This window comes from Atheta coriaria, unplaced genomic scaffold, assembly GCF_025399875.1.
Source record: "Atheta coriaria isolate IRGN ID8LTWV9N9 unplaced genomic scaffold, Caltech_Dcor_3.1 hic_scaffold_3_pilon, whole genome shotgun sequence".
Taxonomy (NCBI): domain Eukaryota; kingdom Metazoa; phylum Arthropoda; class Insecta; order Coleoptera; family Staphylinidae; genus Dalotia; species Dalotia coriaria.
The window spans coordinates 745,954-773,317 of NW_027045445.1; the positions used below are offsets into that span (position 1 = coordinate 745,954).

The 27,364-nt window shown below is 36.3% G+C and overlaps 1 protein-coding gene across 2 annotated transcripts in view; it reads left to right on the forward strand.

Annotated features, from left to right (window-relative positions):
- Lk6 (Lk6 kinase) overlaps nucleotides 1–25,219 on the forward strand; it is a 35,561-nt gene extending 10,342 nt beyond the window's left edge. The window contains exons 3-6 of one of the 2 annotated variants that reach the window (XM_065317921.1): nucleotides 5,477–5,564; nucleotides 21,113–21,292; nucleotides 21,833–22,074; nucleotides 22,142–25,219. In XM_065317921.1, coding sequence (XP_065173993.1) covers nucleotides 5,477–5,564; nucleotides 21,113–21,292; nucleotides 21,833–22,074; nucleotides 22,142–23,056 — 1,425 coding nt within the window. In that variant the 3' untranslated portion in view covers nucleotides 23,057–25,219. Of the gene's footprint in view, nucleotides 1–5,476; nucleotides 5,565–8,341; nucleotides 9,315–21,112; nucleotides 21,293–21,832; nucleotides 22,075–22,141 lie in introns of those variants that run through there. The other variant, XM_065317922.1, reaches the window with a different exon arrangement.
- The last annotated feature ends 2,145 nt before the right edge of the window (nucleotides 25,220–27,364 follow it).

Here is a 27,364-nt window from a genome sequence, read left to right on the forward strand (position 1 = left end):
TATTGCTGTTTTTAATTAAAAGTTTTGCTAAATTAAACAAGATTTATTACACACAAAAAAAAACTATGAAAAAACTGTCGGGTTATAAATTAAAAAGAAAATTGTGATGTTGATAAATTATTTATTTAAAATTATTTATGTAAGGCATGTAAACATCGTTGTATATTATGTTACATAAACTTAAACTTGCAGTTGACTTTATCGAGGTCACAGAGTTTTTTTTGTGTTCGCGAATTTTGCTTTAGTTTAAGTTGTTTCGCGTAAAAACGTGTCAAATGTCTAATTTTAGTGTTTACATTACGACGCACCGGAAGATAACAAGTGAAATATGACATGGTTTAAAATTAGAACTAGAAAATAACATGATAGGGATTTATTTATCTAGGCATTAAATAAATAGAAATTATTTTAAAAAAATTATCGCAAAAATAAAATGTATAAGTTTTTTTAGGATATCTACCTTCTATAATTTAAAATGAATCGCAAAATCTGTTGGTAAGCGCATAACTCAACAACGCCTAGACCAAATTGGAAAATTCTTTTTTTTAATGTTTGTTAAAGTCCAAGGATGGTTTTTACGGCGAGGAAAATTCGAACAATTGCCGGGAAAATCCTAAAGACAGCGCTTTTCTATACGATAACAGTTGGCATTGAGATTCAATCATAGTTATAGTTAAATAGTTGAATCCAAGATGGAGCATTTAAGGGCATTATTAGCAATTCTTTATATAATTAATTTCGATAAAATAAAATTGCGAATCTTATTGATAGAATTGACACATACTATGTTTCGAACAAGATATTAAAAACGAATTACATTTTTATTAAACACTACTGGGACAAAGTCGCGGGCAAGGGCTAGTGACAGATAAATGTACATTTTTGATTTTTATCATAGGAGGTAAAATATTTATTAAATTGTGTGTATCCAGTCATTATAATAAATACTACGTAATTATGAATATATTCCACACGGAAATAATATAAATCATCTTATTTTCCAATTAAAATTCTAATTAATGATAGAAAAATGTCAGCCTGATGCTTGTTGTTGTTTTGAAAAATAATATTTCCAACGATGCGCGATTAAATCTTGTTTTTATCTCTTTGTACTACTGGGAAAGGAAGGAAAGGAATCCAGTTAATTAACTATTACGCATTTGCAGATTAAAAGACAAATAATACAAACAATAAACTATGCGGTTTAAAGTTGATATGTGCGTAGTAATAGTAGTAGTAGTAGTAGTATTAGTAGAAATATGTCGCGCATATTATTTATTACAATTTGCATTTTTCTTGGAGTGGAAAAAAAATCTTAAAGTTCACGTTGCGTTTCCACTACGTCTAAACAACTACAACAGCAGGATTTTACTACGTTTTATTACGCGTTACAACTTTTTACTATGCGCTGAGTTGCACTATTAAATTGTTGTTTTGTTCGGTTCGTATTACAAGTGGTACTTAAGTTTAATTAATATACAAAAACATTGGTTTATATATTTTTAGCTATGTATGAGTTTATATGTAAATAAATTTATATTGAATTCATGGTTAGTTTAAACATTTTTGGTGATATTTTCTTTATTCGTTAAGGTATAATAATTTTTTTTAATGATAAATTCTTAATAAATATTAGAAAACACAATTTGATATAAATTAAGTGTTGCCAATATTAATATACAAAAACAATAGTAATTATTTTTTGGTTAAATATAAATTTATAATAAACTAGCTTTTGTCCGCAACTTTATCCCGGTAGAGTTTAATAAAAATGTAATTCGTTTTTACTCTCTTGTTCCGGATATAGTACCTATGTGCCAATTCTATGAATAAGAACTACTTAACTATAACTATGATTGACTCTCAATGCTAACTTGTATCCTATAGAAAAGGGTTTTAGGATTTTCCCGGCAATTATTCGAATTTTTCTCGCCGTGAAAACCATCCTTGGACTTAAACGAACATTTAAAAAAAATTGGCTAAATTGGTTTAGGCGTTGTTGAGTTACGCGCTTACCAACAGATTTTGCGATTCATTTTTATATTATAGATTTATTTTAAATTCAGCGGTGTAATGTAACATTTTTGCAGATTTTTTCTTAATTCTCTTGGTTATAATATGTTTTTAAAGATAAAATTATTTTTAGACAAACATTTTTGTCTTGATAAATATTAGAAAATACATTTTGATAAACAATAATAACATTTTGCAAGCATGCAATTCACAATCATTTATCAGCAGTATCAGTGTACGTAAGCAGAATTAAATAATATTAATAATATTTATCTGCCAGCTGTTTACAGGCAATGGTACATGATGTTGCCGGGTTAAGTGTACGCGTAAAATAAAATATTCCCTTAACAACGGCGATAAGAAACATTTTAAAATTTATTTTCCAATCATGCAATATCTATTATTGTATATCGAGATTAATACTTTTTCTTTTCCTCTATAAATTATGTCACATGTGATAGTGATATAAAATGCAATGTTTAATTTGCATTTTAAATTATACAAAGCCATACATACACTTATACATTAGTCTCGGTTGATAAAAAAAATGAATGTGGAATTGAATGTAGATAAGTAGATATGGATATAATAAATGTGGATGTGGCGGTGGATTGGATGTGGACGACCGACCTCGTACTAATTTCGACGATTATATACTTTATTTTATGCGCGACACGATGCAATTCATCGTCGACGTTGACAATGTGTCAGTATTTTAATATGCATAAACAAACGGACAAATGAACATGAATTTTATTTATTTGCACATGTAAATCATTATTATTTACATGTTTTATTATATTCCCACCTGTATGCCATTTTCATATAATGATTGATCACTTCCGTTGGATTTTATTTCTTGGTTCGGCGTTGCAGTACTAACATTTCAAATTTTTTGAAATATATTCGATAAAAAAGGAAAATTAGGGGGATATATGAGTAGAAATTGGTTTTTTACATTGAAAATAGGATTGATTTGAGGTTATGTTGTCGATAAATTGAAATTAAGCCTTATTACGCTTTGTTTTGTCTCATTGCGCGATTTTCTTTGACAAAATCAAATGTTTTCCGAAGCACGATGTGGAATAATGCGTAAATTGAGTATTTAAAATATTATTTTTTATATAATTAATTAATTGAATATAGAAAATAGGATAGGTTTGAGGTTATGTTGTTTACCACTGCGCGATTATTTTTTTTTTAACTTTTTTTCCAAACTACTATGTGAAAAATCTTGTTACTTACATAAAATGGACAGTTTTCTCTACATATATACAGAAATCTGTGTTTTCATGTGTGGAAGTTAATAAAAATGTACGAGAGTAGTAAAATGTTGAAAATTGTATCTTCATAACAAAATAATTAAGAATTTAACATTTTACGTTTTAATTACAAGTACAAAAAATGTTTGCATTTAATTATTTTCATCTTTAATACAATGCCAAGGTTAAATCCATATATGCCTACCTAAGTGACGGTAATATACCCACGTTGAAATGCAAAGTTGACTACTCGCAATGTAAACATGTGATGAAAGTTTAAACATTATTGTGTCACACAGACTCCTATTTGGTATGTGTCATGATAATGATAACTCACCAGAGTTTCCACTGCACATCCACATGCGATAACGCTCAATGCTATCAATATTAACGTGGCTCCAAGAAATAAAGTCTGACGACACATTTGCATGAAATTACCTTATATTACGTTTCTTTCGTCTGTTTATCGGTATCTTTCAAATTGTAACTACAAATTTAATATTGGTCATTCCAGTTAATTAAATTTAAAGGTTATCAACATTTCGCTTGACTCCAATAAACCATTCGATTTTAAATTAATAATAATAATAAAATTAATCAGTGCAGTGTGTAAATAATAAAAATATTTCGTAATGCAAAAGTTGTAGAAGTATGACGCACATTTGATTTTATAAAAAGTTATTTATCTGTAGGTATAGGTATAATGTGGAAGTTGACTTTTTAAAAAAAAATTTAATTCATTTGCATTTCTAGAAAAGTTGTTTTGTTTTAATTTTTGTTTTTTTTCGTGAGAATAAAATCGTAAAATCAAAGAAAATATTTTTATTTTGTTTTTTCTTGTTTAACATTTAAATTAATTTAATCCTAAACAATAAATTACGATTTAAATCACTAATTTAAGCTTAGTTTTTATTTAAACTAAAAAAATTAAATCCTGTTTTCATGATGCAATATTTAAACTTTTTTAACAAAACCAGTGAATGGTTGGTTTAATTCGAGTTCTCATTACTCAATGAACTCGCTTACTTACTTGTTGGTTTACTCCTTACACTATTTGCATCCACATGAATGTATCCACATGTATTTTGCGTGCATGTGACAAATCGACATTCATTACTCCAGCGCGCCACGTATATGACGCATAACTTCATTTGTTTCCATTTGTTTTCTTGTCGCGAACGTGCGTGTGCATACGTGCACGTAGCACCGGCCTAATTTCCTTGTTTACGTTCAGCCATTATTATCGTTTCCTTGCTCCCGTGATGCAACCTTCTCTACTCGAACGCAAACGCAACCTAAGTATAACTAATACGATTGCGTTCTATCACAATACACTTTCAGCGTGCCTCTTGCTCTAATTTCACTTATTTTTACCTGAGATTTATATTTTCGTGGCATGTATTTATAAATACGCATGATTTAAGATTTAAGAATGGATTCGGTTGTTTTAGTTAATAGTTAAAGAAAAGTGTGTCAAAGCTTTAAAAGTTTTTTTTTTAATCATGACGTCGGTAATGTGTATGTGTTGAGTTGGTTGCCTATAGTATTAATAATGCAGCTACCTCTTCGCAGGAAATAATCGAATAGAATAGTGATTGAAGAAATCCTTGGTTGTTACGCTATGTTGTTAAACCGGTAGGAGGACTCCGCACCGGCCGGTGAAGCGATAGCGATCGCCGGTGTTTTGTGCGTTGTTCTGCGGGAGGAGAGCCTGCTACCAGTCACGTAGGCCTCTGAACCTCTGTGAGTGAAGTGAATGCACACGCCACACGCAAATATCTACGCAAATCAGCTAAAAGGCCAAGAAGCGTCGCCTCGAAAACTCGAATTTAAATTAATTCATAACTACACGTAGTAAACATGTTTACAAACAAAACAAATTGATGAAAAAAAAAACAAATGAAACTGTTATACTTGCGAACTTGTTGAAACTGGAGGAAGGAAAACAGGAAACTGAATTACCGACATTGATCGGGAGTTAATTTGCTGTCAATTCAATACGAAACAAAACAAAACAAATTTGCAGACGGTCACGTACGCACTTTACTAGTTTTTTTTTATCACTTATTTAATATTGTATTTAGCACGTCCTAGAATATCGAGATTTTTATGTAAATAAACAATCAAATGCTCATTTCTCCGCCGACGGTGGGTTAATTGTTAATTTAATATTTATTTTTGTTTCATTTGTATGTTGATAGGAGGCAGACGTTTGGAACTCGACGAATCGAATCGACAGCTTCAATGGCGGCGAGCTCAGCGATGACCGGAACGAGTGCGATGGCGGAGGTGAGTTTACGACCCACAAATTTAATCTTCAAAGCTAATTTAAATTAATTAAATAATTTACGCGCACACATCAACAAATGATTAAAATTCATGCGCGGCTACTTTCGTGTTTCGCTCTAAACATGTTTTTGAATTCGTTCCGAATTAGCATTCGAAAATTGAGGATTATGTCGGAGCGCGTCGTCAAGCATAACAATTAATTGTTTATATACATACATGGTATTAAAAAAAGTGCACTACGATGTGTTTGTTTGTGGAGCAAACGCAGTGGGATTTTTTATGGTAATGTTAATTTGTTGATGCGTTTGACCGCGAGTAGCCGTGGTTTTACTTTTTATTCTCTGGCCTTGAGTTTTATAGTTTAATTTTTTTTACTCTGAAGAAGATGGTCAAACGCACATTATGTAACAGTTTACGAATTTTTACTGCGCAGTAAAATGAAAAATTCACAAATGAAGGATGAAATCACAAAGCGTGTGCTTGCATTTGTTGTTTTTCGTTTTGTTTGCCGATTTGTTCCGGTGAATGAATAGCTCAATAGCGTTTTGCTGCTATGATTGGGTCGTTGAGTGAGGTTAGGTTGGGTGCGATTAGTTATGTGTGTGTTTAGGCGATGGTTAAGTGGTTTTAGAAGTCAGGGCCAATGTTATAGGTTTGTTGACTCTTGACTTGTGCTTCACTGCGCAGAATCTGCACGCTTGTAAACGAAAACAAAAACAAACGACTACTAAACTCAAGACGCGTGATGCTAATTTTTTTGCCTGCTGTTTGTGTGTGATGAGCGCAGGAAGTCAAGTGGAAAATAAATAATAAAAAGTGGTCTTCATATTAGTTACGTAATTCTAGACATCAAGGCACGCAAATTAAAACATACAGTGTGTTTTTTATATTGGTGTAAATCATATGAATGTATTGTTGGTATTATTTTATTAGGTGTCACACTGTATTTACTTGTTTGTGTTTATTATTAAAAAAATAAATGGCTTGATGATGAAGTAAAAGTAAAGTTATGTTGTTGAAAACGAATGCGGGGCGTCGCCGGCGATTGCGTTTTGCGAAATTACGTCGTGTAACCGCGGCGCGTAACAAGTGGCTTGACCTTGACCGTAACCCTTTGACTGTGAAGCCTCTGCGACTAGTCACTCATAGAGTTGGGAGGCTAGTGTGAGCGTCAAAACATTCGGCGAAGAATACTTCATCTTGAATCCAAAAAAGACACATTTGTTTATTTTGTACATTTCGTTTATTTGGTTGCCTATCTGGTTAATTTCCTCAACGGCGCAACAGAAAAACCCTCAGATAAACAATGTTTATTTTGGTAGTTTGGTCGGTCAATGGACGAATTACTCGCGTTGGTTGTTTGCGTGAACGATCGTCCTTTGTTCCGGCCGCTCTATTTCGGTAGCTCGAGCCGGGCCCAGCGAGCGAGCCCTAGCGAACTTTCCAAACAAAGCGCCTCTCGCTACCCGAAACAGCGCAAGGTCGAAAAGGGTGCTCTCTGTATTCTGCGCGTGCGTGCGACAAAGCACACAATACCGGTGAACAGAGACGGCATGCAAACAAACGTTAGCGACTACACAACGAGCATGAACGAACCGGGCACGATCACAACTCTGTGGGTGAAATACTGCGTGGAAAATTTTAAAATCAGTAATATATTAATAACATAAATTACTATCCAGAAAACGGAAAAACAATAATTAGGTGTAAAGTATTTAAGTTTCAGGTGAGAAATATAGGTTAAACACTTTTATAACCTTAAAAGTTTAGAAAATATGCTAATACTGAAAGTATAACTTATTTTTAAGATGTACAAAGGGTAAACGTAGTGCCTACGTGACGTTCACTGCGTTTTCAGTTGCGGGGTAGCTCTCTCGAGGGTGGAATTTTCCGATAAAGGCGCGCGCAGCACGCGAATGTTGCCAAATCGTCAGATTCCAATTAGACACTCACGACAACCGGCCACAATGCCATTGAATATTGCCCGCTTTCAGTGTTTAACAATAATGGCACAGCATGAAACAAACCAAAGTTGCGCCTTGTTCACCGACAATAATTTACAACCATTCAAGTTAGTCATGTAGCCGTAGATAGACTTACAACATAAGAAATTTATTAATACCTGAATAGTTTGCATTGATTTTAAAGATTATTCCCGCGGCGCAATTAGAAAATTGTGCGCAATTGCATAATAATAATAGCTCGCTGCGTAACGATAGCGCATAATTTTTATGCAAGTATCGTTTTGCGCATTTCTTGATTTGAAAATGTCACAAATTCTTTACGATAACGTAACATAACATATATGTTGTAACTTTCCACACTAATTTTAAACTGTTTACTTTAACGCTTTTGTGTGATGCGCAGTAAGTAAGACCGTAATTTCGTAGTCGTATTATTAATAGTTTTGATAGTTTAATGAGTGCGATTCGAGTTGATTGCACGTCGCCGGGGCGGCTCGCCCGGCGTAACACGGTAATGGTGATGATTAGAAGAAGTAGTGGCGGTATGTTTGAGTGCGTGCGTTATCAACAAGTTTTGTTTTGTGCGCGCAACGTAGAATCTTTTCCGTAAACGTGACAACGATGTACGATCGTATGATTTCGCTCGCTGGCGGAGTGTGGCGGACTGGTTGCCTGGATCATGCGCGCTGTTAGGGTTCTGTCTTTATCACACGCGCGGTGTGGGTGTAGTGTTGTTTTTGTTGGATGGCTACGTGACTCGATCGGTGGGGTAAGTCGTGTGGTGTCGTGCGCGTTCGGTTCGGTGCGGCCGTGAGGTAAGCAACGCGCAACGCTCGTACCCGGCAGTCGGACTACAACACCAGAACGATTCGGCCGCGAGCATGGACGGATAGTAGGCACGGACGCGAAAACGTTTTAGACCTTTTCTTTTTTCTCAAAAATAAAATCAAGCCGAACCGACCGTGGCTGACTCTCGCGTGCGCACACTCACACACATCCACCTACACATCTCATACCGGTAAAAATCGTTGCATTTTTGCCCAGTTACTGCAATTGTTTGTTCAAAAACAACTGACATCTCGCTCTAACTCTACTACCGCGTGTAGTATAATATACATTTCCACGAATCCAAGTGACAAATGTATAACGACGCGCAGCCAGACCGTGTGCGAACGCGTGTGATCTCGTAGCCGTTTTCCAACAAGCCCGATCGACGACGACGTCATCGTCGAGAACGTGGTGCTTCAGCTGTGGATTACAATATTTGTTCATCGCTGCGGCGCCCAGGACCCGATCCGGCCCGACCGGCGAAGAGCGACCGAGCCGCCATTCGCGAGAGCCGGCGCACAAAACGAAACAAAAGAATCGAGCCAAATTTCTATTTATTGCTGTGGTGATTGCGTTCGTTTTGCGCCCTCGATGGGAAAACGAGCCACGACCAGTCTGCGGATTATCCAATTGGAGGAGGAGGAATCAGAAATCTTTATTCACTGAGCTGCATACAGCTTTATACCAAATAGCCGAAACAAAAGAGAGTCGAATGGAGGAAAGCCAAAAAATTCAAAATTGAAACTCATCGAAATCTAATTTTGCTGAGTTGAACTGAGAGAAGACGTCCACAGAGAGAAGGTCCATCGAAATATATCATCCAAAAACGTTTTTGTTGTTAAAAATTGGAAGTTACGGAAGTTTGAAACGTTGAAAATTTAGACATCGACCGATAGGAAGTGATTTTAAATCAAAATGGTCGAGAGAATTTTGGAGGAATCGGAAAGTTTAGAGACAGGTATGTACAGATTTTCTAATCTCTATATTATATTTCTACACATTGTATGTTGGAAACATGTCCATGAAAATTAAAGCGTTCTAGAATGACTTGTAAGCTGTCGCATGTCCATGTTTGTTTTTATTTAAATGGAATGCGTAACGCCGCACAATGCGACCGATTGAATTGCTGACTAATGACGCGCCGGTGACAGTAACACCCCGACAGCTGTGACGAAAACGTTTGTTTCGCCGATTTTGCATGAGAAAAAACAAGGCGGAAACGGCGGAAAAAGCGTTAGCCGGTATCAACAAGTCATGTTTTGTTGAAACGGGCGAATGCGTGTTGAAAAATCACTTAAAATCGATGTTGTCAAACTTGTTTTGTGTCGATAGCGATTCACGATTCTCGATTCTCGAATGTTTCGTAACATAAGTAATGTTTTGTGTTTATTTGTAATGCATGTGAGTGTGTGTGGCGCTACCGGTTTAGTTTTTGTTTTTTGCTGATCGGCTGGTTGCTTGTTTGGTTCACCGGTTATTCGCCGAGGTGCGCGCAATTTGCAATTCGCGAATTGCAATTCAATGCGCGCGCGCGCGCGTTGGTTCTCTCTGTCGATGCCGGTTTTGTATGTGCATATACTATATGTATTCCTGCAGACCAGACCGGCCGGCTTCCGAAGTGAGAATCGCGAATCCAATTGGCAACGTGGTTCGTGTGAGTCGTGCGCAACGAAAAAGAAAACAAATTCTACTCTCACGATAATCGCTATTTATGTATCAAGGATTTATAGAAATTGCAATTTTTATTATCTTAAGCTAACATAACCTTACGTTGAGGTTATGTGTATTTAATTGTTGTTTAACGATTAACATGCGGTTTTGAAATTTAAATTGCGACGCGAATATAAATTTGCTAGGCGCGTCCACTGCTGAATTGTTGAATAATCTGCGGTCGCTGGGTGTAGTGTGTGTGTATGTCGATTGTCGCGCGACACGCATTGCGACATTATTTTAATGAGCGTAATGTGCATAATGTGTTCTTTCTTTTGGCGAGCGCGCACAAAGTAGTCGTAACATCCAACACGCCGAACGTCATTTTAAATATTAAATGTGTGCATGTAGGCACTAAATATTAAACATTTGAATATGAAATGCGCAGTGTAATGAGTAACGTTTTACGGTATAATCAGTGTCGTCGTGGGTATTAATCGCGTCTAATTTTAAGCATGACACGATTTTCAGGCCTGCCAACGTTGCGGGCTTATTTTAACGCATGATGAAGAAGCATTTAATGCCAGAAAAAATATTTTCACAAAAACACACTGTATACATGTTTAATTTTACTCATTTTTACTGTTTTTAGAACTGAGAATTTTATGTTTATACATTGTGTTTCAAGTTATTTTTAACTCGTTTTAGTATGAATTTGTTTTGAATTTTGAACAACGAAAGCATGGTGGATTATAAACACGTGCTTCATGCGTACAATCGAGCTCTGTGTGATAATCCATGCTTATATTCACACTTGTACAAATATTGCTCAGTGAATACTCGGTACATACACGTATTATTATTATTAATCGTATTAAACACGACGTCCTTCTCCTTATCATTGAATTCTTATCTGGCGCGACTTGATTTCGTTTTATTTGCTTCACACATTCGATTCACATTGATTTTTTCAATTTATCTTTCATGTTTAATGTTTATGTTTAATTTACTCGCGAGGCTTGCGTCAAACCCGAAGGTACCATGCATGTGATAACCAGCCGGTGGTGATAAGAGGAATCCTCGCTTTTTTCCAAGTTTGACTTTGGACAACAAAGTGAGGAATTAATGAAGCGAAATGATTGAATCACTTTTACTTTACGATTATTATTTTTATCTCGGCTTATCATGTCTGGAATGTGATGCTAATGATGGAATGACGCAGATTGATGGTATATGCTCAATAGTAATTAAGAACATGGAAACAAACTAATTAGAATCAAGCACTGAATCATTCTAGAATTATATTAGAAATTATTGCCGGAGATAAAGAACTCTTTTTGTAGGTTAAAATTTACTCTTTATTGATGGCTTGAATAGTTTCGAATAGTTTCTGCTGCGTTTGGTTTTTGCGCTGGCGTTTAATTAAACCTGTACATTGACACTTTATATGGATGGCAGGAGGATGGAGGCAAACCGGTTTGCCGGTGTGCGCGAGCTCTACGATTCTAATATCTTAAGGAGCGAAGCGATCAAATGAAAACGACGAAAACAACTTCGTTGATTTCTGATTTCATACAACTCGGTCGTCTTCTGATAAGAAATACTTGGCGCATACTTGAAATTCTAGCTGTAATTAATTATTTTGCAATAATTCTAATTGATTAACATGGCTTTACATGAGAGAATTTCCAACTTCTGCTGTTTAAATCTAAATTATTGAATTTTAGATTAAGAAAAAAAGTTGGATCTAGTTTTAAATGCTACCAGTTTGTGCTTTGCTACGATTTTGTTCACGTTGTGAGCGTAAACTACGAGACTTTCTAGTTCTAGTCGCACTAAAACCCAACTAGATGAGTATGGCCGCGGCGTGTAGACTTGCATTCTTTAACTTCTCCGAACGCGACTCGCGGGCGATTTCAATCCGGCCGTGTGTCTATGCTGCTGCTGCCCACGTTTGAACTCGAAACGGTTTCATGATCTTTTATATTTTATGCGCCTCGTGCTCATGAGCATGAGTCTATGAACTTAACTAATCGTGTGCTTTTTGCAATACTATGCAAATATACACATACAATGTGTGCGTGTCGTGTTTGCTCTTTGTGCTAGGTAATATCCAATTTATTTGTGCATAGTGTATGTTCCTACATAATTCTTGAGTGTGGTTATGTCGTTTTGCCGGCGATATGGTAGGCTTGAGTGAGTGCGCAAATGCGCTTGAAAATTGCGCAGGAAGTTTTACGACCTGACCAGTTTTATCTCCATTGTTTATTATTCCGTGTTTTGCGCTGCGCATCGCTTCACCTCATATCGATCGATTTTGTTAGTTCAATGTGCGCTTCCTTTCCAATCGATTGCATTTTCTTCTAATCGCAAGCGTTATAATACTTTTTTCCGAAGCGTCTGCTTCTAATTCAATTTATTTCTTTGATAGCTTTCTTGTTTAGTAATTAATTAATTAGTAAGCAAAAAAAAAACTATTTGGGATAAGAGTGCAATTTTAAATGCATTTGGAAATTGATTTTGTATTTTTTTGGGCAATATTGTGCGGTTTTTGTTTTAAAAGTTATAAACATTTGAAATAGTGATTTATAAAAAAAAATCAAAATATTAACTCAAGTTGATCTGTATCTTTGGAGAAAAAATGGTTATCAACAATTTCATGGCTAAATTTTATTGATAAATCAACATTAAATAGATTTCTGAAGAAATAATTAATATTCATTAATTAGTTGCATAGTAAATCGTAATGCTAACAGAAAGATTCTAAAATAAAGACCAACAAGTTTAATTAATTTCATTGTTCATCTTGCACAGTTGCATTCAATGCCTTTGCATCTGCTGTTTGCACTTTGTTAATACAATAATTGAAGCGATGTGTGACAATTGCACGAGCCACAACCACGGAAATTTACGGAAGGTAATGCGCGTCGCGATTATACGCTCATAGCGCGCATGATGCAGCCTCAAGTACGTTTGTTATTAGCGCTCGCCTCGCATTGCTGTTTGAGAATTAATTATAGTTACCCGCCGATATCCAACACGCTATTATAGCATACATGAAAAAATCTAATGTATAAAGCTTCGATGTATGGTGCAATTAACAGTTATTCGTGAGTCATTCGTTAAAATAGATTTTAATTAGTATGGTAATAAGGAACATGTTATAGAAACAATGAAACAGGCACCAAAACAGTAAATATAGCAAGGTAAAATTAATATTTAGGTAAAAATGTAAATTTAACGTGATAAACTCAGCGATATCACTTTGTAGTCACACGGCTTACTTCTAAAATTACTCATATAGTAAATATGTTGTGAAAAATAATTATTTAGGGATCAGGATAGCTTTTGACCGCTTAGCGTGAATTGGTTGAGTCCAGAAAAAGGCGACTGCAATATCTCGACTTATGTCATAATCATGTTCTTATCTTATCGCAGGCAGAGTGAATGTTTATACATTGCATCATTTTTTTACTCTTTGAAGGCCTCTCAAAAGTAAAAATATTTATATTTGCGCATGTTTCGCTTGAGTAGATACAAAAAATAAATCAATATTTATCCCGAGATGCTTCCCACACATATTTTTGCAATATGTATTAATATTCGTTTACCTTTAAATGTTTCAATGACTCATATCGTATTATTTTTACGTAAAAGGTTATATCTTAAATCTTGTTTAAAAAATAAAAATGAAAATGTGATGTGTCGTGTCAACAATTTATTTCGTTGCGTAGTTTGTTGAATTAAATGAGTATTTTGGCTACTGCCGGATGCTTGATTGGGCGCCGGCGTGGGCCAAACGAGCGATGATATTCTATCAATGTCTTGGCTATCAAAGAACTTGTTTACAAACAACGCGTTTGTAAAAATATCGTAGTATTTTTACATTTGTGTCGGTATAATTTATTGTAGAAAATAAAAAAAATCACATGATACGTAGGTAGGTATCATGTGAATAAAATTGACGACATGTGCGGAAAAAGACACTCGGTTTGTATTACTGTTTATTGCAGATTTAGTTACATTGCTTTGTTTCTATGTCTTATCGTTTGATATTACTGATTACATGACTTTTTTACTTGGTGTACGTTGCAGCAAGTCTTATATTATTAGTACTACTATTTCTAGAAATAAGTCGAAATTTTTTGCCCTGAAAACACAAATATTTAATTGAATTCATTACACTAAAAACTTGAATCAGTAATGTAATAATATAACATCAATAAATATTATTGAGTAGTAATAAATCTCGGCGTCGATAAATCAGCCTCGTTTAAATAGGTAGAACCTCGTAACTGTAACGCAATTGGCATAACAAATGTGCCAATGAAGAGAACTTCACTTCACTGGCAGACTAACAAAAAAATCGGCATGCAAATATGCTGACATTCACACAAGCAGGCGGCCGGCCTCTCCTCTCTTCGCGCAATCAGCGATCAGTTGAAGTGCGAAAATTTACGTGCTCCACTTACATTTTGCATGTATTATCGAGATGCAGTGCATCGGAACAGTACAGGATTTAAAAGCTTAAAATTTCAATTTGGGTTAGGTGAGTGCAGGTGATATTGTTTAAATATTGTGTTTGAGTTACACAAGATGCTTAAATAAGTTTGTAGCTGATTATATAGGTATGTGTGATGTGTAGTGAAGTGAGGATAGTGAACCGGGAAATTGCAATGCATTGCGCGTTGCATTGCGATTGACACGCCGGATTGCGTTTGGATTACGAATGAGATTCGCGGACTTCACATTTGCCGCCAATCGATAGGTTCCTAATGCGTTTAGTTCGATTTGCTGAAGATTTTCGAAAACTAAACTTGAAACAGCGGTCACGATTTGTATATACATAGTTACGGCTGCATTATGTGCTGTAAAACTTAAAGAATATTTAAATTTATGCCATGACGCCTTTTAAACCGCATAAAATTTAAGAATTGTTTTTATTCTTTTACATCGTTTATATCTAGCAAGGGTGCCGCGACTATATATTTTGTTTTTATCCCAACGCGCGAGTTTCGAGTGTTTGAATTTTAAATTTCAGCATAAATCTAACTTGAGTCCTGAGCCTGTGCGCGACGTGCAGTGGCGATGTCGTCGGTGTGCGTCTCTGCAAGTTCGTTGAACCATAATCAGCCGGCAGCAATGGCAATAATATATTGTGTGTGTGTAATTGCGGCGCATTGCACACGAGCCTCGCGCCGCTCCTCGTTCTCCACTCAGCTGTGGAACGGCGCACAGCCGAAGCGATCAGCTGGTATACAAACTGTTCAAAAAATTATACTCTTGCTGGTTACCCATTGCACACTTATAAATCTAATTATTTCATCATTGTTACGAATTATTCTGCTGAGTATAAAATTACTTCTAATTGGATTGATGTTTTTACTTCACATTTTTATTAAAATTATAATTAGAATTAATTTATGTGCAGTCCTTGATTTTAATCAGAGTTATTAATATTAATGCGAGTTGAATATAAAAATGATGTCAAGCAATCAAGGATGAAACGATAACAATATTTTGTAAAACGCGTTAAATAATTTTAATTATAACATTTGCAGATCTTGGCATTGTTTTTTTTTGTGATTAATTAAAGGACATTGTACTCGTGTATATTTCATAATTTATGTAATCGCTCTGTAAAATCAAGGACAACGTAATTTTGTATTGCATAAGTTTTGATACAAAGCAAGCCGCTATACAATTCTTATTTTTTTGTAATGGCAACTAAAAAAAAAGCGAAAGTAAACTTTAAACTACTAGTATTCTATTGTAACGTGGAAAGGTAGTTTAGTTTTTGGTATAAATACCTCTCAAACAATTTATGCGTTCGTAAGATATTTGCAGCATAGATTATTTTTGCATTTATAAAGGTTTAAGATCGATGGATTGATAAGTGCACATTGCGAGCATGTGTCTGGTTATTTTCCGTTTTGCTTCTTTACTAGGCAAATATTTGTTTGGTTTGTTCAGCATCAACTTCAATCGCATTGAAATTACAACACTTCTCCAAAGTAATGTCGCTAAACATCATCAGATTTTTTTATTTCGTATTTGTTAACACTTTGTAATAATCAAGCACAAAGTTCAACAGAACGATTCAAGGCTCTGGGAGCACTTACGAATGCGACGCGAAGAGCAATAATGAAGAAAAGCGATTGTTGATCGCTGATTGCTAACGATGTTGCGCGTTTGATGTTGTTGTTAATTTAATCGACGTTCTCGATCTGCTGTTTAGATGGGTGGCATAGATGAGGAGATGCAAATGTTTGTTTTATTATTTCAACGGTATGAATATGTTGAATTTATCTTTTATCAACATACATTATTCATTATCATAAATCTATAACTTATAACTGTTTATATTTAACTGGGAATGCTAGGAAAATTTATAGGTATTTTCTTATGAGAGTATTAAGAAGCATGCACAGATGTTTGGTTAAATATTTAGTAAAAGTCAGCGCTGAAATGTGATAAATGTTTTTGCCATATTATTTTAAATCATTTCACTTAATTACTATAATTAACAACGATTGCATTCACCGCAGTTTAATATCTTATTCATGTCTTGCATTTGCGCTGCAATTACAGTGTCACTACGGTTTATTATTTACGACACGCTGGTGGTATGATAGAGCCATCAAAACAAATTATTTTAGACATAGTACACATTTACTCAACGCAATGATATTTTATTCTCGGGAAATAATTAAATTTGAATTGTTTTCGCTTCAAGTAAATACAACGCGAATATACTAGCTAATTATGTTTTTTTTTTTAATGTGGACTTTTCACTTTCAAAAAGCTATATTTTTTGTCTATAATTAAGTTACGATTCGCACACCACTAAAAAGTGCATGCAGATAATTGCTATAATGCAATTTTAAGCGACTAGGGAAATGCAACTCGAAATGAAATTGCGTATGACCAGTAGTCGGCAGTTACACTCCGCACACATTACACATACACTCCCACAAGCACGATAGTTTAAAGTGGAAGTCGAAGAAGTTGAGTTTCTGATTTTTTTTTTCCGCCAGTAACGTTTGTTTCTCACCACTTTCCATTCGACGATTCGTGTCGCTAAAAAAATGAAAACGAATGAAAAACGCATTGACTCAGTAGGCAAGTAGACAACTCAGCGACGAGAATAAGAAAGGCAGAAAATTTGTTTAAGAGCAGCAAGCGATAAGAATAACCAAGTTTTTTAATAAAGAAAAATATTTCCATGCTCTAGAAATGAAGCGTTTGACGTATAAAAAAAAAGTAAGTGTAACATGGAGAATATCTTGTACATCATGAACTTGACATATAAGATGAATAATACAATGTGTTCAGATATTTTTTGTGCTTTACGTGCATTTAGTAAATGTTTTTATCATTATCTCAGTGCGCTTTGAATACATTATATATAGTTATTTATTTGAATTGTGTATGAGTGCAATATTTCATCGTTATGATGTGCAGATGTTACACTCGAGACTCATCTGAATTCATCATCACAATCACATGTGTTTTGTATTCTCATATTGCGTCCCACAACACATAAAAAAGTCAGTGGTAATTTTTGTGCCGCCATCTTTATTTAGGGCGCAGGTGTTTTTTTAAAGCCTTCAGCTGGTTGTCTGGAAGTTTTTCCAATTTATTTTTACACTGCCTTCTTCTAAGGAGAAAATGAAATTAAATGCTGGTTAATACGGTGAAAAGTGGGTTAAAGGTGCACACAACCTGCACCTAAAAACGATGGACAAAGCAAACCACTCGTTTTTATTTAAGTATACTTTACGTAAGGGTTTACTATACTTAAAAAAGAACAAAGAAGTTAAGCAGTTAAGTCAAGTCGCTTAAGTTAAGCTACTTAAATAACTCTGCCCCAATACGTGGTATTTACTCGCTGTACAGAATTAAATTGTGCATGAAAATGCAATTTTTTGGCCATAACAACAACAAATTAAGCGCGTTTTTGATTTGTTTTGCGTTATTGATGCTTCCAAACGAACATCAAACTGATGACTTGGGCCACTTTTCGGCTACTTTCCAAAAATAAAACAAAGTGCCCAATATACACATACTCGAGGCGAGATAATAAGGAAAACAAACGAATAACGCATGGCGGTGACGTCAATTCACAGATTATATATGAGTGTTTCATTTCGCATACGAACCAACACTCGAGTGATATTTGATTTTATGTATGTGTACAATGAGGCCATATTTTTATTTTTTTATTTGGTTATACCACTCGCTGTCTGGAACCGCAGCAGTTTTTGCATATTTTATAAACGTTATAGGTGTTTTATTTCAAATAAGAAGCTAATTAGTTGGTGAAACACCGCTTGTGATGTATTTTTGACTCAAATTTGAAATATATTTAAATTTCTGACGCAAAACTGCCGTAATCTTACGATGTATTTCTTGTGTTTAGATAAATAACTAGAATTTTATCATAAAAATTCATAATAAAACAACACAATATTTGGAAACTGAATTTTTGTAGGTCTTGAATATATTAAACGGCATATGAATTCATTATTAGGTGTTTATTTGCATTTGCACATATTAAAATTCAGTTAATCCTTTAGATTATTAATTTGCGATTGCAGAAGTTGGTAAATATTGTATTTATTCAAAATTAAATTGGAACCCACCAAATTGCCGATCGCTACTTTATACCGCAACTCAAAATATTGATTTTATCATATTAATCTCTAACAGTAATATTATTTGCAATTAATTTATATTTAGATTCAATTATCATTACGCATTTTTATTGCGTTAATAAATATGTATACTTACGGTGCTTTTTTACTTGTTTTTGAAAGATGCGTGTTTTTATGTAAATTTGATTACACCTTTCATCGCCTGTGATTTGTGTCTTCCTTTTATGGGCAACGCATGTTGTGCGTTCACGCCAGGGGTGACCAAACTCACATTCGCCATTATTAAAAACATTTCTCCGAGCGCGCGCTGCTCTATGCCTATCAATAAATTGTTGCTTATCTAATTAAAATTGTTTGCACACCCCTGATTTATAGTCACGCATGATCGACGCCGATTCTATGCGCTTTGCGAACGAAACGTGCGGCGTTAATTAAATCTTATTAAAGTTTCTATCCACGCGCCACGTCGCCAATCGATGCGAGAAGGTTTTAACGTTTTAAGCTTTACGCATAGACACATTCAATACACTCACTCATACGGTTGGCTCGTATGAATAATAAAATTTGCGATGATCGCATGATCGAGCCGCGCACACACACAACTCACGAATCAATACACGCGCATGTTTTTGAGTGTGCATTCTATGTGTTGATTTTTGTTTGTAGTAGTTGTTTGGTATGGAATCAGGTGAAAGCTTTGCGGCGTGAGCGTGCGCGAACGTTTACACATACGTTTGCGTTCGCCATTAGCGGCTTGGCGAAACTCTTCGCCGCTTGGATCGTGTTTGATTCGCGATCAGTCGATCCGCCATCGAATAACTAACACTATGCGAAGAAAACAGTTAAATGGTCGCGAAGTTTGGAATAATGTGTGTTAAACTTGCGAATTAAGGCGCTTAACACATGAAGTAAAACTCGAAACTTTCATTTTGTATATGATTCAATTTAATTCAAAATTCGAAATTTAATATGCGCAATGTGAGGAGTGCTTGTTAAAAATTTAAATCAAGATCAATTTTTATTCTGTAAATAGTGGCCTCTGATTTCATGTGGGTGGGTATCTTATGAATGCCATGATTATTCGCGAATGTTGGCGAGTGCGACAATTGACTATAATTGCCTCCAAGGTCTTTTTAATTATACGCTCCTTATCAAAGCGACGAATACAAAGGCGACGATAAGCAACCCGCATCGCAAAGTCGAACTAATATTGAGCTCGATTAAGATTGCAGTAAAACATAACAATCACCTTCGTGTGTCGCTATATTTACTTTACTGGATTAATTGTTGATTGTGTTTTGTTCGACTTGAGTAAATTTCAATTACATATATATATTCAAAGTCTTATATTGTGTTCGCTGAGGTGTATATTTTACTTAAATTTGCATTTACATTTACGTTTGCTTCTTTCACCGCATTTGCATTGAAGGGCACGTTTTGTGAATTCAGATGCGGCACCTTGAGACGTGCTTAAGTTAAAACCCGAACCTAAACGCTGCTTTTTATCGTGTTGGCAGTGCAGTCGTGTAGAATTGCAGATACAAAACTTGCGTATTTGTTTCATTTCTCACCTTGAAGGGTACATCTTGTCGCACGCCGCCATATTCGTCGACATCGCAGTACCTACTTTTATGCATTTCCGCTTCCGATTCGCAAGATTTTATGTTTAAACTTCAACATAAAACGGCACGAGTTTTCTGATGTTTATCTTGCGCGTGCGCACTTCTGCGTGTTTTTCGGATTATTTTCGTCGTTTTCGTGGATATTTTTGTCACTGCGAGTTTAACACACTTGTTATTAAAATGTCATCGCGACCTTGTGTATTTTTGTGTGTTTTGCATGTCGATGAGCCGAAACGGCTTGTTCGGTTAATAGTTTCCGCATTCATGTCCACTTTCCTAGTGACGACGCCATATTTGTTTCGAGCGCATGATTGTTTTTTCAGTGCTAGTATGTACAAGATGGCGCCTCGTGTACTTGTCTCGTTAGTGTGGTCGGGCAAATTTAGGAGCGATAAAAACGCTACTTACACGCGTTTTTAACCACAATGGACAATCGAAGTCGTTGAGTAAGAAGAGCACCGGCAATTTTAAGAATGGCCGCATGCAGTGCGGCGCGCTATTAATAATCGCGCAATCGTGTAGCGTGCATATTGCCCATTGTGTTTTTTTTTTAAATTTGTGATTTGTTTTCGTGCATGCCGGCTGAGTCATCGCCGATCGGCGGCGCAGGCATATTGTTTATTATAACAATTCGGGCATCACGATCAGCCGGTGTCATCGGTAGTTTCTCTTTTTATATGTAACGGTACTTTGATTATGTTTTTATGTCATTCACTGCATTCACGCCCAACATGTGCGGTGTGTGCATTGAAATGTGTGTTGATTCGTTTATTTCCTGTTGTATTTTATTTCTGTTGCTCATGTCGACATATTGTTTTCTGTTGCAGTATCGAGTGGCGATAGCGGCCATCATCATGACGGTGGCGAAGGGAGCGGCGGCGACAGCGGCGATCAGATGGACGCCGACAGCCGGGCACGTGAGCTGGCCCGTCGCAAAGAGGAGGCGAAGCGTCGCCGTCGCAAGAAGAAGCGCACCGGCTCCTCTCTGGTATCATCTTGTTTTCAAGGTAAGCTTGATAAAAACCACAACTTTGTTTGATTTTTATTAGTTTGGTTCATATTAAACTTGTTTGAAAGTTTTAATGAAATTCAATAGTGCCATTTGGTTAGTGGTTTGTTTTTTGATGAGACAAGATTAAAGTCGGTGTTATTTTCGGTGTGTGTTGTTATCTCATCGTCGGCGTTAATATTTTGCAATAAAGTCTGTCGCCGTGGCGCGACGTAACTTTATAGTAAACACCGCGAAGTGTAAAAACCGTAACGCTATCCGCGTGTTACATTATAACATAATATATGCGAAACGTGTCTGTGCCATGTTGGTTGGTAAATATTTGCTAGATTTTCGCGGAGAATCAGCTGAATTTGCAAGAATTTATCATGACCCCAGCATCGAAATGGCTGAATCAGCTTCATAAAGTACAGAATCATGCACTACAATTAAATAATATGAGTCAAAATGAATAATATTTACTCTGAAATTGAAAACATGTTCATTTTTCTGTTACTCAAATGATTATCACGTGTAACATTTTAAAAATTCTTTCTAGATTTGTACAAATTGACCGGTGAGGTGTTGGGCGAAGGAGCATACGCCAGCGTTCAGACGTGCGTGAACATCTTCACCGATCAGGAGTTTGCCGTCAAGATGATCGAGAAGGTCCCGGGGCATGCACGAGCGCGGGTTTTCCGTGAGGTGGAGACTTTCCACCATTGCCAAGGGCACCCCAACATCATTCAACTCGTGGAGTTCTTCGAGGACGACGAAAAGTTTTATTTGGTTTTCGAGAAAGTGAGTGGTTTGACTTTTTCAGTAAACTGTGGGTCAATGTGCTGATTTGTTGTGATGATTGTCGTAGATCAATGGCGGACAGCTGCTACGACGCATCCAAGAGCACAAGTATTTCAGCGAGGCGGCAGCGGCGGAGATTGTACGCGAGGTTGCGTCTGCGTTGAGTTTCATGCACGCGAAAGGCATTGCGCATCGCGATCTCAAACCTGAGAACATCCTCTGCGTGGACGCGGAAGATCTTTTCCCGGTGAAGATCTGCGACCTTGATCTTGGTTCCGGCATCCGCTTCCAGGCGTCCGTCTCCAGCCCACTGGCGACGCCGCAATTGCTCACACCCGTCGGCAGCGCTGAGTTTATGGCGCCCGAAGTGGTCGAGGCGTTTATCGGTGACAATGACGCTGTTGCGTATGACAAGCGATGCGATCTTTGGTCGCTGGGTGTGATCATGTACATCCTGCTCTGTGGTTACCCACCGTTTTATGGCAAGTGTGGGGGCGATTGTGGCTGGGAGCGTGGTGACAACTGCTCCGCTTGTCAACACCTCCTCTTCCAGAGCATCCAGGAGGGCGAATACGAGTTCCCCGAGGCTGAGTGGGGTCATATCTCCGACGATGCTAAGCAGCTCATCCGCTCGCTGTTAGTAAAGAAGGCGCGAGCCCGGCTAAGTGCTGCTGATGTCTTGCGGCATCCCTGGTTGCGGTACGCCAGTGATGATCAGGCGCTTCCAACGCCCGCCGTCATCAAGCGCAACGACTCGGCGCGCGAACTATCGCAGTTTGCCGAGAGTGCCAACAACGCGCACCGCGTTTACCATCAGCACTTCAGCATGCAACTGGACTACCTCGAGAAGCCGAATCTGTACCGCGCACCGCCGCACGGCCTCAGTCCGCCGTCAGAGAGTCTTCTCATGCAGCGACGCCTCAAGTGCAAGTCGTTGATTCCGCTTGCCTCGCCGCCGGCGATTCCCAGCCCGAGCGGTTGATCGAGTCGCCGTTGCCGCGCCACCTCCGCCGACCTACTCTTCTTTACCTCACAGCCGAAAACCACATTAAAGAAGATTACTATTACTAAACGAACGGTTTCCGACTATTTTTTGCGTACGATAGAATTTGAAATTTCAGTTACCCAGGCTCTGCGGCGTTGTGCGCGCGCCCGGAGCACGGCAGAAAAAAAGCACGACGCTGCGGAATTTGCGATTTCGTCGGCCGATTCCCAGTGCACGTTGGGGAACGATTCATTTCTGACTTTTTGTACTTTTTTTCTCTTATTATTACTATTAAGTGTTGATACGACGCGCGGATTTGCAACCCATTCGTGTCACAATCACAAAACGCAAACAAGTTTCAAGTGCTGGTGCGTTGCAACAAATATGATCCTTCCAAAAAATAATGTTATTGGACGCAAGTGTCAGTGCCAAACATGCAATCAGGAATCGTGAAGTCACAAATCATGGGCAATCGTACATTTTTGATTCTTGCTTGTGTTGCTTCCGAACGATTCAAACCATAAACCATACCATGCCATACCATGTGAACGCAAAATGGCTGCCCGTCGTTTGTCCATACCATGTAAGCACAGACAGGCTGCGTTTGTTTTCATGCATGCGCGAATTGTTGCGAATCCACGCGTGCGTCTTTGAAGATGATGTTGAGGAAGGCGTCGAAGGCCTAGAGAGATCGCTTGTATTTTAATACTTTCGTATGATGTGTAGCAGAGTCTACAAATGTGATAAAAAACAAAAAACTATTACTAAGAGCTAGGATAGATCGTACCTGCTTTAGTTGAAGATATTGTAAAATATTTGGCCGCGCGCCGGCCGCGAACTGACAGTCCATCAAGAGTCCTATATACGTTTGGATATTTTTTTAAGATTTTGTAATGCTCAAAGGGTGCATAGGAGGGGGACGAGAACGAGTAATATGTAAAAATGTTATACTAGAGCTGTAGGAGCAGGTAGTGATGTGTTAAGTCGAAGCAGGTGGTGAGAGGAAGGTGTGTATCACGGGTTTCCATGTGGAAACGAACATGTTAATTGAGAGCTGTGTTAACCCGACAAGCGAACCGATCGAATGAGGATCATAAACGGTTCGCGGCGATGTGATTAATAACAGTGATGATGATCAATGATTGATAATGATGGCGGAATCGATGATTGTGAGAAGGAGTTTGTGCGCTGTGTCCCCGTTCTTGATTTATATATAACATCGATGAATCGATGAGTTACAAAAAAAAGCAACAAAACGAATAAGAAAGTTTCCAAAAAAGAGATGATTACTGAAAAATAGAAAAAGGCAAAAACACTAAAAATTTAAATGATTGAATGAATGAAAGGAGCAAATTGTGAACGTGTGATTGCGTGTGATAGCATTTACTACTGTAAAACTGTAACCTAAGCAGTACAAACACAGACTCTGTTGTTGAATATTCATTTTTCATTCATGATTCATACGAGTGAATGAACGAATCGCAGGATCATGCATCATGATGACATTGTAAAAATCAATATCATAGCGCCAGAGCTGTGAGTGCCATCTTAATTATTATTATGTTTTTTTTTTGTTTATTCGCTGATGAGGCGCTATTCTTGCGCTTTGCAGTCGAATCGGAATATCTGTTTTATTTGACATTTTTGTTTGTAACCTAATCTATCAACTCGATGCAGAAGGCAATGATGATAATGATATGAAGATGATAGAAGCGGATTGATTGAATTGATTGTACCAAGTGTGCTTTATTTCGTACGAAAATAAAGACCTGATTTTTATATATGAAAAAAGAAAAATTACAATGAAGATGAAATGTTCAATAATAAAGATATATTACCAAAAACAAATGGATAACTGAGAATTGTAAACTGAAAACAATCGAACGAATGTCGATGGCGTGTTGATTTAGGGTTGATCGTAATCGATGCTATTACGATCGATTTGTATTGTGGAGGCGGGTGAGAATGTGATGATATGACGTAGAGAGGTCGAAAGCAAAGCTAATCATGCAGCAGGAGGAATTTGAAATTACGCGATGGTGGCTTTCGAGGTGTGAACATTACCATCCAATTTTTTCTCTGCAATTATGTTGTTACTATAATATATTTTATATAAATTTCATTTATATTTCAATAAAAATGGTAGCAATATAATATCGATATACTGTGTCTGATTTTACCTTACCCCGCTTGTTTTTCTTTTCAGCTTCAATTTGAAATTTTGGTTGCTCTATTACAAGTGAGTATGAAAGTTTCCAAAAAACTAATAATATCATTGGGTAGAGAATCATTTAATTACATTATGTACACGACCTTCTTCCTCATTGTTGTATTCCAATTTTAGTTTTTGGCTGAAGAACAGGGTCGAATTTAAAAAAAATTATTTTGTGTCGAAATACTCGAACTTTTTTTAAAATTATTTTCGGTCGTAAGACAGGGTCGATCTTTTTTTTTATTATTTTCTGTTGAAAGACAGGATCGAACATTTTAATTCTACATAAAAAAACGAAAAAGTTTTGCCTTTTTATGACGAAATATTTTCACGGTTTAATGGTTTGTATGCTATAAATTAAATTTTGGAATTTTGAATATTTTTTCTGATTATAATAAAACAGAACATTATAAATAATTTATTTTAATAAACTTTTGTTCTACAACCATTAATTAAGGCTCTTTTGGCACATTTGTATTCAATAGTTTTATGCTTATATCTTTTAAAGTAATCGTCTCATTAAAATAATGTCCTTAAATATTTTAGTCAAATTATTATCCTCTTTCATATTCCGTAATAAAAAATGAATTAATTTAGTTTATAAAAAAAACTTAAATTATTACCAATATATGATGGAGGCGCCTGACATTTAATTTTGTAAATCTAATTAATTCTTAATACTAATAATACCATCTTAGTTATCATAGAAATATATCTTTTTACTTATTAGTTCTTATGGTTTACCCTGAGGGTGCATTTAAGTGTAACGTGTATTTCCAACAACAATTAATTACCGATTATCTCAGAAATTAATAAAGATATTTAAAAACGGAAAACGACATTACGTCCAGAGACCAATTCTACATATAATAAGATTTTAAAATTTTTACTTTTGAAAGAGAGAATAACAATTTTCCGACGCGATTTTCACGGAGAGTAATAAAGATAGAAAGGAACTTATTGCACTTTCTTCATGCCATGATAAGGATCTATAAAATGGCAGTTTAAGTTTTATGATTTTGTGAAGTTGACATAAACTCCTTGAAAAGTGTTAAGTGGTTACACTTGACTACTTTTTGCATCAAAAAATAAATTTCTAGCTAGAGAAAAATGAAAAACGTCAATCGATAGAGAATTGTAATGCGATGAAAGATATCCAGTCAGTTTTCCGATAACACCAATATTTCCCAAATGACCCGTGAAAATCGAAACGGATCAAATTGATCCACCGCTCCGATTTTCACGAAACTTTTTAAGTTGATGTAGAATGATGTGAGAAATCCATTAGTGCATTAGTTTGGTTTCGATAACCTAATTAGTTTCAGAGTTATTGACCATTCATTTATTACATAACTGCCTGTAATTGAAAATATTAAAGTGCTAACTGTTATAAATTATATCCTTCATTCAAATGTGAAAATCGTTTTTCTTTAACTCCCTTAATTTTCACATTAAGTGCGAAAAACTAGATTATTCGATGTCGCTAACATTTCTTAAGCAAGAAATAAAAGTTGAAAATTTGACTTTTTATTATAGAATATTTAAGAAACTGCGAGTTGGAATACCATCACAATTGTATTATTACTTTTTGGAAATTTTCATAATCACCGATTAAAATGTCAGGCGCCTCTGCTAAATTTTAGGTATTTATTTGCCATCATTGTAAACTGAAAACTATGAACGTTTTATAGCTAGCGGACCCAACAGACTTCGTTCCGTTTAAAAAGATTTGGATTGTGGCAGTTTTTTTCCTCCCTACTTTATAGTCGGTGCAAAAAATTCTCCTGAACAGCACCGTCACCCCGGTGATAGGGCGCTTCCACGAACTTAGTGGGACCCACTAAAACACCCCGAATTGTGTCACATGCAATACTTAGTGATCATAGATAATTAAACTCTTTGCACAAAACACAAAATGAAACAATCCATGCTATTTATCAGATATAGCCCTTTATTTAAAATAAAATTTTCCCGCTTTTCTGTTGAAATTTTTCCTCAATTTTCTTTGCTATAAACCCCTCTGTGCCCAAGACCTTTCCGACGAATGCAAAACCGTGGAAATCGGTTGGTGCGTTATAGCGTCAGAAAGGAAA